Source organism: Micromys minutus (assembly GCF_963924665.1).
Source record: "Micromys minutus genome assembly, chromosome: 5".
Taxonomy (NCBI): domain Eukaryota; kingdom Metazoa; phylum Chordata; class Mammalia; order Rodentia; family Muridae; genus Micromys; species Micromys minutus.
Genome location: NC_137974.1, coordinates 76,951,997 through 76,964,913, shown reverse-complemented (window position 1 = coordinate 76,964,913; position 12,917 = coordinate 76,951,997). Strand labels below are relative to the sequence as shown.

The following is a 12,917-nucleotide window of genomic DNA, read 5'->3' as shown; positions in this document are numbered from 1 at the left end:
CTTCAGTTCAGTCAAATTACTTTGTGACTAGCACCACTTTCCTTTTTTTTTAAGGTACATTAATTTAATTTATTTATATGAGTACACTGTAGCTGTCCTCAGACACACCAGAAGAGGGCATCAGATCTCATTACAGATGGTTTGAGCCACCATGTGGTTGCTGGGATTTGAACTCAGGACCTCTGGAAGAGCAGCCAGTGTTCTTAACCACTGAGCCATCTCTCCAGCTACCCAGTCTTTTGTTCACCTCAATACTTAGTTTGAAAAAGAAGTGGAGTGGGTCATGGTGGTGAGAACCTGGAAGGTGGAAGTAAGATCTAGAGTCTGGGGCCAGCCTGGACTACAGGAAGGGACAAGAGATAGACCTCTACACCTAACATGCTAAACCAAACTAGAGCCTTACTTCCTCAAAAATTTTGCCACCTGGGCCTGTGAGATGGCTCAATGGATAAAATGCTTGGTGAATACATCTGAGGGTCTGAGTCATGACGAGGGCAAAGAAGAGAAAGAACTCCACAGAGTTGTCCTCTGGCCTTAACATGCACACCATGGTGTGCCTCTTCATACCATCATCATCACCACCACCACCACCACCATCATCATCATCATCATCATCATCATCATTTACCTTTGCCTCCAGCTAAATGGATGATAGAAAAACATCATATTTTCCTATTAGGGCTTTCTAAAACAAATGAATTGACTAAGGTAACATTGAAACTTTTTTAAAAAGTGAGCAATGAATTCATAAGTAGGTCATCAACAGAAGAGGAAGAGCACATGCAGCCAATATCCTACAAATAAATATACTTATGATCTAAAGATAGGACTACATTGAAATGAGTGGAATATAGATTTTCAGTTATAAAAGCATTAGTGAGAATTCAGTGTGTAGGACATCAGATAAACCAATAGCTAGAAGTAGCTGCTTGTACATCAGCAAGTTGGTCTGACTCCTGGAGAAAATTTCAGTAGTATGGAGAAAGCTTAAATTAGTTCATCTCCACCAAGCATTGTGACCCACACTTGTGTTCCTGCGTTAGAAGGTGGAGGCAGGAAGATCAGGAGTTCAAGGCCAGCCACAGCTAGACAATGAGGTTGAGGCCAGCTTAGGCTCCATGAGACCCACAAAAACAAACAACAAACAAACAAACCCACAACTCCAACTCTTTAATCCACCTACCTGTGCTGAAGAAGATGGCTCAGAGATTGAGCAGGTACTCTTCCAGGGGAGCTGAGTTCAGTTCCCCATGCCCAGTTCTTACTTCCTTATGCTCCAGACACAAGAGATTTAACATCCCCTTCTAGACTCCCAGGGTGCCCACACTAATGTGAGCATGAACCTCCCTACTCCCCCACACATACACATGCACAAATAATTAAAACCAGAAAAACGAGTGATTTGATTTTGAGATAACTATCCCAGGTACACGAACACTCCACTTAAAACTTGTTTGCAAGGATGTATATTGTGCATGTAATAAATGCAAATCAAAGTAGCCATAGATATAATGCAAACTTACCTGATTAGCAAAACTGTTGAAGTCCATAATAAAAGCATGTCACATCCATGGGGCTCATATCATATCAGAGCTCATAGCTTACTGAGGGTAGTGTAGCTATCCCCAAAGTACAGACACTTTGAAGAGCTTTTGCACTTCATTATAAGGACTGTGGGAAGGGGGGGGAGCATGCATACTACAACACACATTCGGATGCCAGAGGTCAAAGTTCAGAGGTCAGTTCGCATCTTACAGTGTAGGTTCCATTCCGAGCATTTGACTAAAGTTACTAGGCTTGTTCCATGAGTCCTTTTATCAGCTGAGCCTAGACTATGACTTTTTAATAATGGCTGTAATTGGGAAATGGTTTCCTAAATTCCTGGAAATTTGCTGTCAAGCTCTTACATATCCATGAGCTCATTTTGCCTGTGTCCGAGTGGTGGATGCATTGGTGCCTTGCTTTGGCTATAATCAGCAAACTGCTATGGACATATCGGTACAGGTCTCTGCATGACTGCATTCTCCACAGCACAGTTTGTAGGACTGTACGTAACGTTTTATGAGACACAGCCGGACCTTTCTCTGAAGGGATTATGATACTTTGTGTGCTTTCGGGAAGGAAATGAAACTTTTATTTTGCTGTAAAGAAAGTCTTCACAAATATTATCTTTCTCTTGATTCCCCCAACCTGCTCAAGTCCCACTCTATCCCAGCCTTACTATGGGCAGTTGGTGCTATTATATGTATTTCTCTTTTATATACAATGTCCTTCAGCACAGTCCCATGTTCCCATGTTGATATGTGGAAAGGCTCCTTGTTTCTTTTTTCTTTTTTAGTTAGAATTTTTACCATATAAATAAACCAGGGTACATTGAACTGCCCTTAGTAATGGGCAGAAGGGTTGCTTGTTGACAGAATATGTCTATAGGGCTACTCTGTGAGGACGCAGGGGTCTGTGCCCGTAGTGTCTCTATGTCATGATGCTCTGGCTGTTAGGTCTTATCCATTAGAGCACCTATGTGGGGAAACAATCTCACTATGTTTGAACACTTGATTCCTTGGTGACACTGAGAGGGTTATGGAAGGTTTAGGAGATTCATCTAGGCTGGAGGAACTCTGTCGTTGGGGTTTGGCTCTGGGGGTTTCCGGCCTTGACCCCACTTTCAGCTCTCTCTTTTGTGTTTCCAGTTGGAGATGTGATCTCTCAGCTTCCTGCTCCAGCCAGCAGATGCCGTGCCCGCTGCCAGTGTCTTCATTACAGACTCTGGAACTGTAAGCCAAAGTAAGTTCTTCCACAAGCTGCTTGTTTTTGTGTTTTATCACAGGAACAAACGTCTCGAATAATTTCCTTTCCTACTGCCATGAGAAAACACCGCACCAAGGCCAGGCATGCTGGCAGAAACCTTTAAACACGTGGGAAGCAGACGCAGGCAGATGTCCCTTAGTCTTGGGGCAGCCGAGCGTACAGACGGGGTTCCAGGCCATCCACAAAACAAGCATATGAATAAATTCTAACTAAAGCAGTCTCGGGGAGGTTAACATGACTCACAGTTCCAGGTGATAGCCCATCAGGGCAGGGCTATCACAGCACAAGAACTGGAAGGAATTGGTCGCATTGTACCCACAGTTAAGACTCAAAGGCTGAAGAATGTATGCTGATGTTAAGTTCCCTTTATTCGTTTTACTTCAGGGGTCCTGACACAAGGTGTGGTCCCATCCACAATTAAGCTGGCTTTATCCATAAATTGACACCGTCAAGATAATCACCTACAGAGGCTTACGCAGGGGCCCATCCCCTTGTGACTCTAGAGTCGGTCAGGCTGGCAATTCATACCAACCATCACAGGCTCGTACCTAGATGACTAGAAGTGCAGATCATCACTTGGGTGAAGGGACAGATTTACAGTGTGAGTCATTTTTTTCCTTAGGATTGGCTTTGTAAAGACATCATGAGTTATAAGGGGTCAAATCAGCCTGTTGCCTAAAGTGTAGATTCTTCTACAGTACCGTCATGATGCCCTAAGGCAGATTAGAACGTGTTCAGGAGAACTCTTCCACACCATACTTGGAGTGAACAGCTTGTTCGGATCATATCCTGTCTTGGGGGATAACAGTTCCATCCTTAGGCTAGGAAAGTTCAGCACAGCCATCTATCTCAGATCCCAGAATAGCATCTGGAGGGAGTGTCTGTATTGTGGTGTTAGAAGGAAAGCTCTCTGGAATGTACTTGTTTCATTTTTATAAGCGTGTTCCTGGCTGTCAACTTGACTACATCTGAAATGAACTAAAACCCAAAAATTGAGGGCATTGTTTGCTTAATTTGAAGTAGGAAGATCAATTGGCCTTTACTATAGATCAAAAGGCAGGAAGACACACCTATAATCTGGGCTCCACCTTCTTCTGGAAGCCTATGTAAAGACATGGGAGAAGGGAGCTTTTGCTCTTTGCCCGCTTGCCCTCAGCCTGCTAGGAAGTCCATTCCTTCACTGGCATTAGAGACTACTTCTTCACGATTCCAGTCTATACTGAAGATCGGCTGGGACATCCAGCCCTGTAGACTGAACACTACTAAATTCTCAGACCTTCAGTTCATAGGCAGCCATCGTTGGATTAGTTGGATCTCAGCCTGTAAGTCATTCTAATATATCCCCCTTTTGCATAAAGATTCATTTTATAAATTCTGTTACTCTACAGAGGATCCTGGCTAGTAGAAAGTTATCTATATGGATAAGCCATCAAAAATAGAGTTGTTGTGCTAAAAGCTTTGTGTCTTTGTGTGAACTGATCCTGATACACATCACAGATGGTCCCCTCACCAACTGAACCATTGGTGTCCAATTTCTGAGGCTCCACCAATAGAGGATATTGCCCTTTTTAAAATGCTTCCCAGTCCCTGGTAATAATGCCACCTTAATGTTTGTTTGCTTGAGGTTTTGGTTTGTTGCTTCTCTTATTGAAACAGTCCCGATGGCCTAGAACTTAAAACTCCCCATGTACACCAGACCGTTTCAAGGTTGAGGCGCTCCTTGTGTCTCTCCCTCCAAAGTCTTGTGTCTTAGAGTTTTAACCTGAAATTTTCTTTTGTTGAGATAAAGTTGTATGTTGAGATCTATTTGTATGTTCTGGTATATACGCTCTATTCATATCTCTACTATTGTTTCTTACAGGTATTGTTTATGGCTTTTGAGAGAAAAATTCTTTACTCCATATTTAAAAAGCAATGTCCCCATGTTCTCTTTTTTATCTTTCCATGGTTAACAATGTATGCCTTTGTAAAAATTTGGAATCTATTCTGGTGCATGATATATAAATATATTTGCATATATACTTATAATGAGTTATATATAATATATATATACAATTCATACTGTTTATGTTAAATTTTGGCCCCCATACCATTTATTTAACAATCCTTCTTTACCCTCAGCTAGTCATCTATGTTTGCTGTGAGAAAATTGGTGGGAAAAGCTAGGCATGGTGGTATATGTCCTTAATCCCAGCGCTTCACAGGCAGAGGTAGGCAAATCTCTGTGGAGCCTACAGTGTCAGCTGTCCGGCCAGCAGTCAAGACTGGCCTCATATTCAAAGTCATAATGGATTTTTTTAACCTTTAAGATCCAAATAACACCTAGTGATATAAAATATTTTATCAAATAGCAATGCCTATCAATTGATTTAGTGTACTTCTGGACTTTTGATTACATTATTGGTTCATTTTCTGCACCAGTGAGCTTATCACTGCAGCCTTTAAATATGATTTCATATCTGGTAGGAAGTTTAATAGCTCCTTGTTTACTATTCTCTATTCCCAAACATTTCCTGGCATGTATACTTTGTGTTGATTTTTCTGCTTTGTGAAACCAGTGTGGTTTGGGGCTTGCTCTAAGTGTGACAGACACAAATTTATGGGGTAAAACTCTTGTGGTGGCCTTGGAACTGAGAGATGGGGGGGGCACTTCAGTGATTTTTTTTTTCCTTCTGTGGACATAGTTTTTCCCCATAGTCTTGACTGTCTTGATATTCCTTAGGCCAAGCTGGCCTCTAACTTAGAGGTCCCCCTGCCTCTGCCTCCCAAATGTTGGGATTGAAGGCTGTTTGCTGCTTGCTCTTATAGAGCAACTGGGTTAGATTCACTTGACGGTTGATAAAAGCATCTGTAACTCCCTCTTCTGGCCTCTGTAGGCATTAAGCAGGTATGTGGCAGTGCATACACGCAGGTGAAGCACTCAAACACAAGCTGAATACATCTTTTTAAAAGGGGAATAATGGGGAGTCCCAGAGATGGCTCAGAGCAGCTTCCAGTACGACCACACATAAGAAAGCTCTAACCCCCCTGTAACTCCAGCTAGAGAGGACCACTTGCCAGCACGCTTGTGAGCAAAGCCCCACACAGCTACACAGCTACACGCATATTAAAAATAAAATCTTAGTGCTATGCACGGTGGCTGTCGCTTTAAGACCAGTACTCCAGAGGCAGGCAGATCTGTAAATTCAATGCCTTCTGGTCCAAAACGAAACAACAACAGAACAGAAGAAAAGCACTAAGAAACCAGAGAAAGAAATTACTGAGTAAACATAATGCGAACCGGCGTTCTTTTCCTTCCGAAATTACTACAGACCATGACTACGTTCTACAGCTGTTGCCAAAGGGGCTTTAACTGGAGTTTATGCTGAGGGTCGCCGCCCGGGCGCGAGTCCCAGCATCCGGGCATCTCGCGCACGCCTCTCGGTGCGCGCGCGCGCGCTGCTACGTCACGTGCCCGGCGCGTCCCCGGCTGGCGCGCGGCGGGCGGAAGTGAGGTCGTGGGCTGCGGTGTCTGCGCAGCGTCGGCGGTAGCGGGGGCCGCGGCGAGGCGGGCGGGAGGCAGCGCGGGCCTAGCGGTCGGCCGCAACCGAACGTCGTCTGGGCACTGCCCGTCGCCGAGCCACACGCCGTGCCGGCTTGGGCCGGCGCGCGCCGGTCCCGGAGGCGCAGGCCACCGTGAGTCCGGGAAGCATGGGGGCGGCGGCTCCGGGCGGGCGCGGGCCGGAAGTGCGGCGCTTTGTGCAGCGCCTGGTCGGGCCGCGCGGGGAGCAGGGGCGCCGCTTTGTCCGCGGCGGGCCGGGGGGGCGGGGCGGGAAGGTCGCGGGCCGCCGGCCGCCGCAGACCCGACGATCCCTCTCTCGCAGGAAAACGTAGGCTTCCGAGGGGACCTTAGCAAGGGAAGGACGTTCCGGACCATGGCCCAGGTTCATCTGAAAAAAAGAGAAGGACGTCCTGTTAGCGCTTCCGCGGCTGGGTGTCCTCACTCGTGGTATCTCTTGCATTGTCTGAGCGGATTGTTTTAATCACTCACGTAAACATCTTGGAGTGGTTTTTTGTTTTTTGTTTTTGTTTTTTTTTGCGTGCAGGGAGGCTTGCTAATGAAAAGGTTCGCACGTGCACATACATACACAGTTTAAAATTTTAAAAAGGCAAAGAAAAAGAAAAGGTTTGGATAGTTCCTAAGCCTTAAACTCTCCACTTAGCCTTGTGAAAGATCAGATTACTACTACTCTCTGTAGTATGACAAGATTTTAAGTTAGAGTAGTTCCGGTTGCAAGCAATTAGAAAGACGGCCTTTAAAACTTCGGTAGGTCAGGGGGTAATGAGTGAGTTTGTCTTTGACAGCCAAGATTTGAGAAATTTAGGCCACCTTTCCTAATGTCAAAGCTACTGTGGTGGAAATCGTAGGTGGTTTTGCTTTTCTTTCGTCTTTGAATAAAGCAGGTTCATTTTTCATGTCTAGTTTACTCGTGCAGAGTTTTTGGAATGGTTTGACATGCAAGAAAACCTTTAAGGGTGTTAAAATTAATTGTGACCAGAACCAAATAAAAGTTAAGGTCTAGTAGGCAGGTGCTGCAGGGTTTTGGGTTGCTTGCCTCTACATTCACCCAGGAGGTGATTGAGAAGCAGTTGATGTCCTCTTCCTGACCTCCTGCCCATAAGGGTGGAAGTGACCTTCTGTATAATTTCGGCTACTGCCTGGAACCTAGGAGGGAGGAGGAAACCTCTGGTGTTGCTGCCTTTTTACCACTCTCGGATTGGTTTGGGTTAGCTCTACACCTGCCTTTCAGACCATTTTAATGGTCGACGAGTTGAGAAGAAAAAAAGTAGTGCACTTTAAAAAATAATCTTCCAAAGTCTATGGTTTAAGGAAGTTGTGTTCCCAGCTTGTCTTATAGATGGTTAATTTTTATGGACCAGTTGAGAACAGTGTCAAAGCATGAATATATCAGTGTGGCAGTAGTGATGCCTGCTTCTGCCCGTGTTTTCTAGTTTGTTTGTTTGAGATCGAACTGTTCCCCACAGAAATACATGAAGTTGTCCTGGAAGATTGCAAACGGCAGTGATGGCGAGTTTGGAGGACTGGAGAGTTTTCTTGTAAGACGCACTCTCTTTGCTATCAGACAGAGCTAAAACTTTTCAATACTGATATTTTTCTAATCAATCTGTAACTTATTTACTTAACTGTCTATCTCTGGATAAGTACCCTGAAATTAGTACTGTTACCATGAAACACTAAACTATAAGACCTAAGTGTTGCAATTACCACTTCATCTAAACATCTGTGTTTATGTTTAAAACTCAAAGGATAGGCTGGAGCAATGGCTCAGCAATGGAGAGTGCTTCCTGGTTGTGCAGAGGACTCCAGTTCTCTTCCCAGCACCTGTTTCAGGCAGCTTACAAGTGCCCATGACCCCAGGTCCAAAGGATCTGACACACACTCTAGCCTCCAGGTGCTCACACACACACACACACACACACATACACACACACACACACACGGTATTAATTCACAGGGCACACACAAATACAAATAATGAAATCTTTCTTGAGAACTTTAATTGGAAGGGTCTGCTTTGTAATTATATCTTTTTCTGTCCTGGATCTGAGGACTGAATCGGAGGCCTCAAGTACTTTACCATTAAGCTAAATTCCTAACCTCATTAACACAAATTACAAACAAACAAAACCCCTCATTTTGAGGATGTGCTTTCGATGGTTGCTGACTTACTGTTGAGGGATTCTTGCGGTCTTTTTACAGATACAGTTGGGGTGGTTTGTTCTGATGGCAGGCATGGAACCACCCACAACATTCCCATAGTTGAGTTAGTTCAAATGAGAATCCTGGATCCTAGGAACTCTGACCCTGCATTCAGTGTGGTACTTTGTCCACACCATCGCAGAGTAAGGATTGGCGGTTGCTGTGTGACCAGAGGCACTAGAAAGCCAGGTGAACTGCTGCTCCAGTTTTTCCTTGCTTTTTCCTTATACAGGCATAAAAGTACAGACACCCTGCAGCCATATTCCCTACATACAGAAGTAAAGGCATTTTGCAATATTTGACCTTTTTAAGGAAATGCTTTATAGTTATCATTCATATTTATTACATTCTTTTTTATTCTAAAAATTTACATATTGGTGTATTGTCTTAGTTAGGGTTTTACTGCTGTGAGGAGACACCATGACCAAGGCAAGTCTTATAAATGACAACATTTAATTGGGGCTGGCTTACAGGTTCAGAGGTTCAGTCCATTATCTTCAAGGTGAGAACACAGCAGCACCCAGGCAGGCATGATGCAGGAGGAGCTGAGAGTTCTGCATCTTCGTTTGAAGGCTGCTAGCAGCAAGACTGACTTCCAAACATCTAGGATGAGGGTCTGAAAGCCCACACCTCCAGTGACACACCTCCAACAAGGCCACGCCTCCTAATAGTGTCACTCCCTAAGCCAAGCATATACAAACCATCACACTTATAAACACAGTACTTTTACTGCAAATGACAGTCTGTGTTCACTTTTGTACTATATTAAAATATGTTTTTTACAGATATAAATCATAGTTTAAACAAAATCCACCTATGTCTTGAGAGTAAATCGAATTTTATCTTGAACATTCTCCCTCACCTGTGTTTATAACATTAAAGAACAGACATTTGTCCATGAGAATGCCCCTCCTTTTGGGTTTGTATGATTTGCTTTCTAGTCTCATTCCATTTGTTCCTCAGACTCCTTGACCTTCCTGTTAACTGGACGTTAGGTGCTGGCTCCATTTGACACTTGGAGCAGCGTGTCTTGGCTGGTACATAGTAACAGACTCGTGCCATGTTGGAGTACAGACCGTGTCAGGAGTTTGATGCAGTGATGGTTGCTAATTCTGACTTAGACATTAAATGGCTTACGTTAACTTTTGTTATTGGGCTCACTCACTGTCTTTGAAGAGAATCTCAGCATTGAATAAATAATTCACGGAGGCTTTTGTATTTGGACACAGAGCCAGTGGTATCACGGTTTCTTTTCCGCACATTAAGATAGTTTACCAGATTGAAAGGGAAGCTGTACTGTTCTCCTTCATCAGTCTCTTTCGGGGGCTAAGGTGGCGCCTAGGGCTTCACACCCGCTAGACAGGTAGTTGCACTGCTTCTTAGTTGTATAGTCCCAGCTCGCATGTCTTAATTCCTAAGACTTGCTAATCACATTAGGGAGCGTGTATCATTAGCCTCTGGAGTAGTCCGATTTCCCTAAGGGCTGCTTGTGCTTTCTTGGCTCTGGCAGTACTACCCCGTTCTCATTGCTGCTCCTCTCTTTGGAGGTGCTCCATCAAAGCTTGTTCTCTGCTCTCAAAGCACCCATTTGTCTTTTGGTCCTTACCATACTTTGTCTCAAACCACCATTAATCATGATTTTTTTCTTCCTTATAGTAACTATAATCTACATGTTAAGTGGAACAAAAAAACTCACTGTCTTAGTTACACTTCCATTGCTGTGAATAGACACCATGACCAAGGCAACTCTTATGAAGGAAAACATTTAATTGGGGCTGGCTGGCAATGTGCAGATAGACATGGTGCTGGAGAAGAAGCTGAGGGTTCTTCATCTTAATCCACAAACAGCATGAAGTAGCAGAAGAGACTGTCACACTGGCAGACCTTGACCATATATGGCCTCAAAATGCTCCTCCACGGTGATATCCTTCCTCTAACAGGGCTATACCACTTACTAGTGGCACTCCCTGTGCCAAGCATTCAAACTCATGAACCAAAGGGGGCCTTTCCTATTCAAATTACTACACTCACCTACCATGTTTGGATGGTGAAGTGAAGATCTACATTTTTATTTTTGCAAAAAATATTGGATTGAACTTTTCTAGTCTATAAACTTAGAAGGGAACCTTGACTTGCTCTTGTTTTCTCAGTAGTTTTTATACGGCACTATGCTTGTCTTGACCTTAATTAACAAAGGAAATCCACTGATGACAGTTTAGACAGAAGCACCGCTTAAGAGGAATGAGGATTGGCAGGTGGCAGTTTCTGTGTTCTTGAAGTGTGTGTTCTTGTGGTGTGCCTTGACCCTGTTTTTTCCCATCCATAGCCCTGTACTGTTTGGTACCTGGGAACTCATGGTGGCCATGAAATTGTGATTCTCTTATTTCTACCTCCCAAATATAGATGTAGGCCACTAGGCCCAGATATAGATACACATACATACACACATACATGCACATATATTTATAAGTTAAATATATATTATATATTAAAATGTATATATAATACTTTTATAAAGATACTATGTGATATACATTCTATTTATATATGAATATATTACCTACACATATATTTGTGTATATATAAGGTATGTAATATATATGTTTGTGTATACATATATGTGTGTGTATCTATATTTTTGAGACAGTTTCTCTGTAGCCCTGACTGCCTTCGAACTGGTCACTCTGTAACCCAGACAGCACTTGAACATAGAGATCTGCCTTTCTCTGCTTCCTGTATGCTGGGATTAAGGGCATGCATGACCATTGCCCGGCTTTTATATTTACTTTTTTTAAAAGAGCAATTTGGGGGCTGGGGAGATGTCTTGGGCATTATTAGCACTTCTTGCTCTTAAAGAGCACCCAAGTTTGGGTCCTACCACCTACAACAAGTTCCTCACTACCCCTGTAACTCCAGCTTCAGGGGATTCAACACCTTCTCTGGCTTCATGGTGCAGTATTGTGCCATACTTTTCACATTATTATGAATTTTGTGTGCTTATTGAGACAGGCTCTTAAGCAAGCCTAGACTAGTGTTGAACTCATGGCAGTCCTGCCTCAGACTTATAGAGGCTGGGATTACAGGTATGAGCTATTATGCTAGTCTTCTCTTTTCTTTCCTAGTGGGCAATTGAATCTAGTGCCTTGCACATTCTTAGATAAGGACTTTCACTAAGAAACACTTCTTTAAATACTTTTAAAACAATTGCATGAAAATTTATGTTTTCATTTAGTTCTCTGTTACAAGGGCATTGAGATTAATGGTAGAATTTTGGGCATTTTAAGTAGGAATGTGGTAGATGTCTCCCTTAGTCCTGATGGGTTAAAGTGAGTTATGAAGAAAAGACTGTTGTCCTGATTTGGCTGGATCCTGTGGTTACTGGGACATTCTGTGTCTATTTTCTGTTCTCTGCTGGTTGGGAGCAGCAGAAAATACATTGTTTTATAGTAGACCGACCAGACTAACATTTGCTACCTGCTCTTTTGAGACCAATGAAGAAAATTCTAGAAGCAAGAACTTGGCTAACTCACCTTTTTTCTTCTTCTTTTAGTTCTTGAAATCATGAATCCTGTTTATAGCCCTGGGTCTTCTGGGGTTCCCTATGCAAATGCCAAAGGAATTGGATATCCAGGTAAGCAAGTTGAATTTCTTTTTTTAATTATTGAATGTTGAATACTTTTTTATGTCCATGTAGACACGCTGGCTAGTTTTATGTAAGCCAGATGCAAGCTAGAGTCATTTGGGAGGTGGGACCCTCAGTTGCAAAAATGCTCACACCAGATTACCTAGGTGGCATTTTCTTGAGTAATGGTTACTGTGGGTAATGTCACTCCTGGTCCTGGGCTGCATAAGCAAGCAAGCTAAGCAATTTCTGGGAAAGAAGCAAAGCAGGAAACAGTGTTCTGCATGGCTTTGCTCTCGGTTCCTGCTCTGACCCTTCATGCTAGACTGAAAGCTCTGAGATGAAAGAAAGCCTTTCCTCCTCCAAGTTGTTATCCGCCATGGTGGTTTATCCCAGCCTTAAGACAGTGGGCAAATTGACTTAAGTTAGGGAAGGCAGGAAGGAGATGCATGGGAGAGAAAAGTCAGGAGGTGTCTTTTGCTCAGAGCTGACATCTCCAGTATGGGGCCCAGACTGTTTTCTCTGCTCCCCAGTCTATCCCCCTTTGAGTAGGAGCCTCACTGCCATATTGGAAAGCCCTATGTGCTTTCACAGTTCCTCCTCATGCCTTTCTCAGGGTTGGGCCTGCTTTAACATGACTTCTGTCTCCCTGGACAGGGAAGAGATCCCACTGAATAACTTAGGAGTGCACCACACCTTCACCTACCCTCTACTTGTATTGCACTT

The 12,917-nt window shown here is 43.5% G+C and overlaps 1 protein-coding gene across 2 annotated transcripts in view; it reads left to right on the top strand.

Annotated features, from left to right (window-relative positions):
• The first annotated feature begins 6,318 nt into the window (after positions 1-6,318).
• The window catches only part of FAM168B (family with sequence similarity 168 member B), a 30,379-nt gene continuing 23,780 nt past the window's right edge, over positions 6,319-12,917 (top strand). Inside the window, exons 1-2 of one of the 2 annotated variants that reach the window (XM_080917334.1) lie at positions 6,319-6,483; positions 12,120-12,200. In XM_080917334.1, coding sequence (XP_080773460.1) covers positions 12,131-12,200 — 70 coding nt within the window. In that variant the 5' untranslated portion in view covers positions 6,319-6,483; positions 12,120-12,130. The remainder of the gene's footprint in view (positions 6,484-12,119; positions 12,201-12,917) is intronic. The other variant, XM_080917333.1, reaches the window with a different exon arrangement.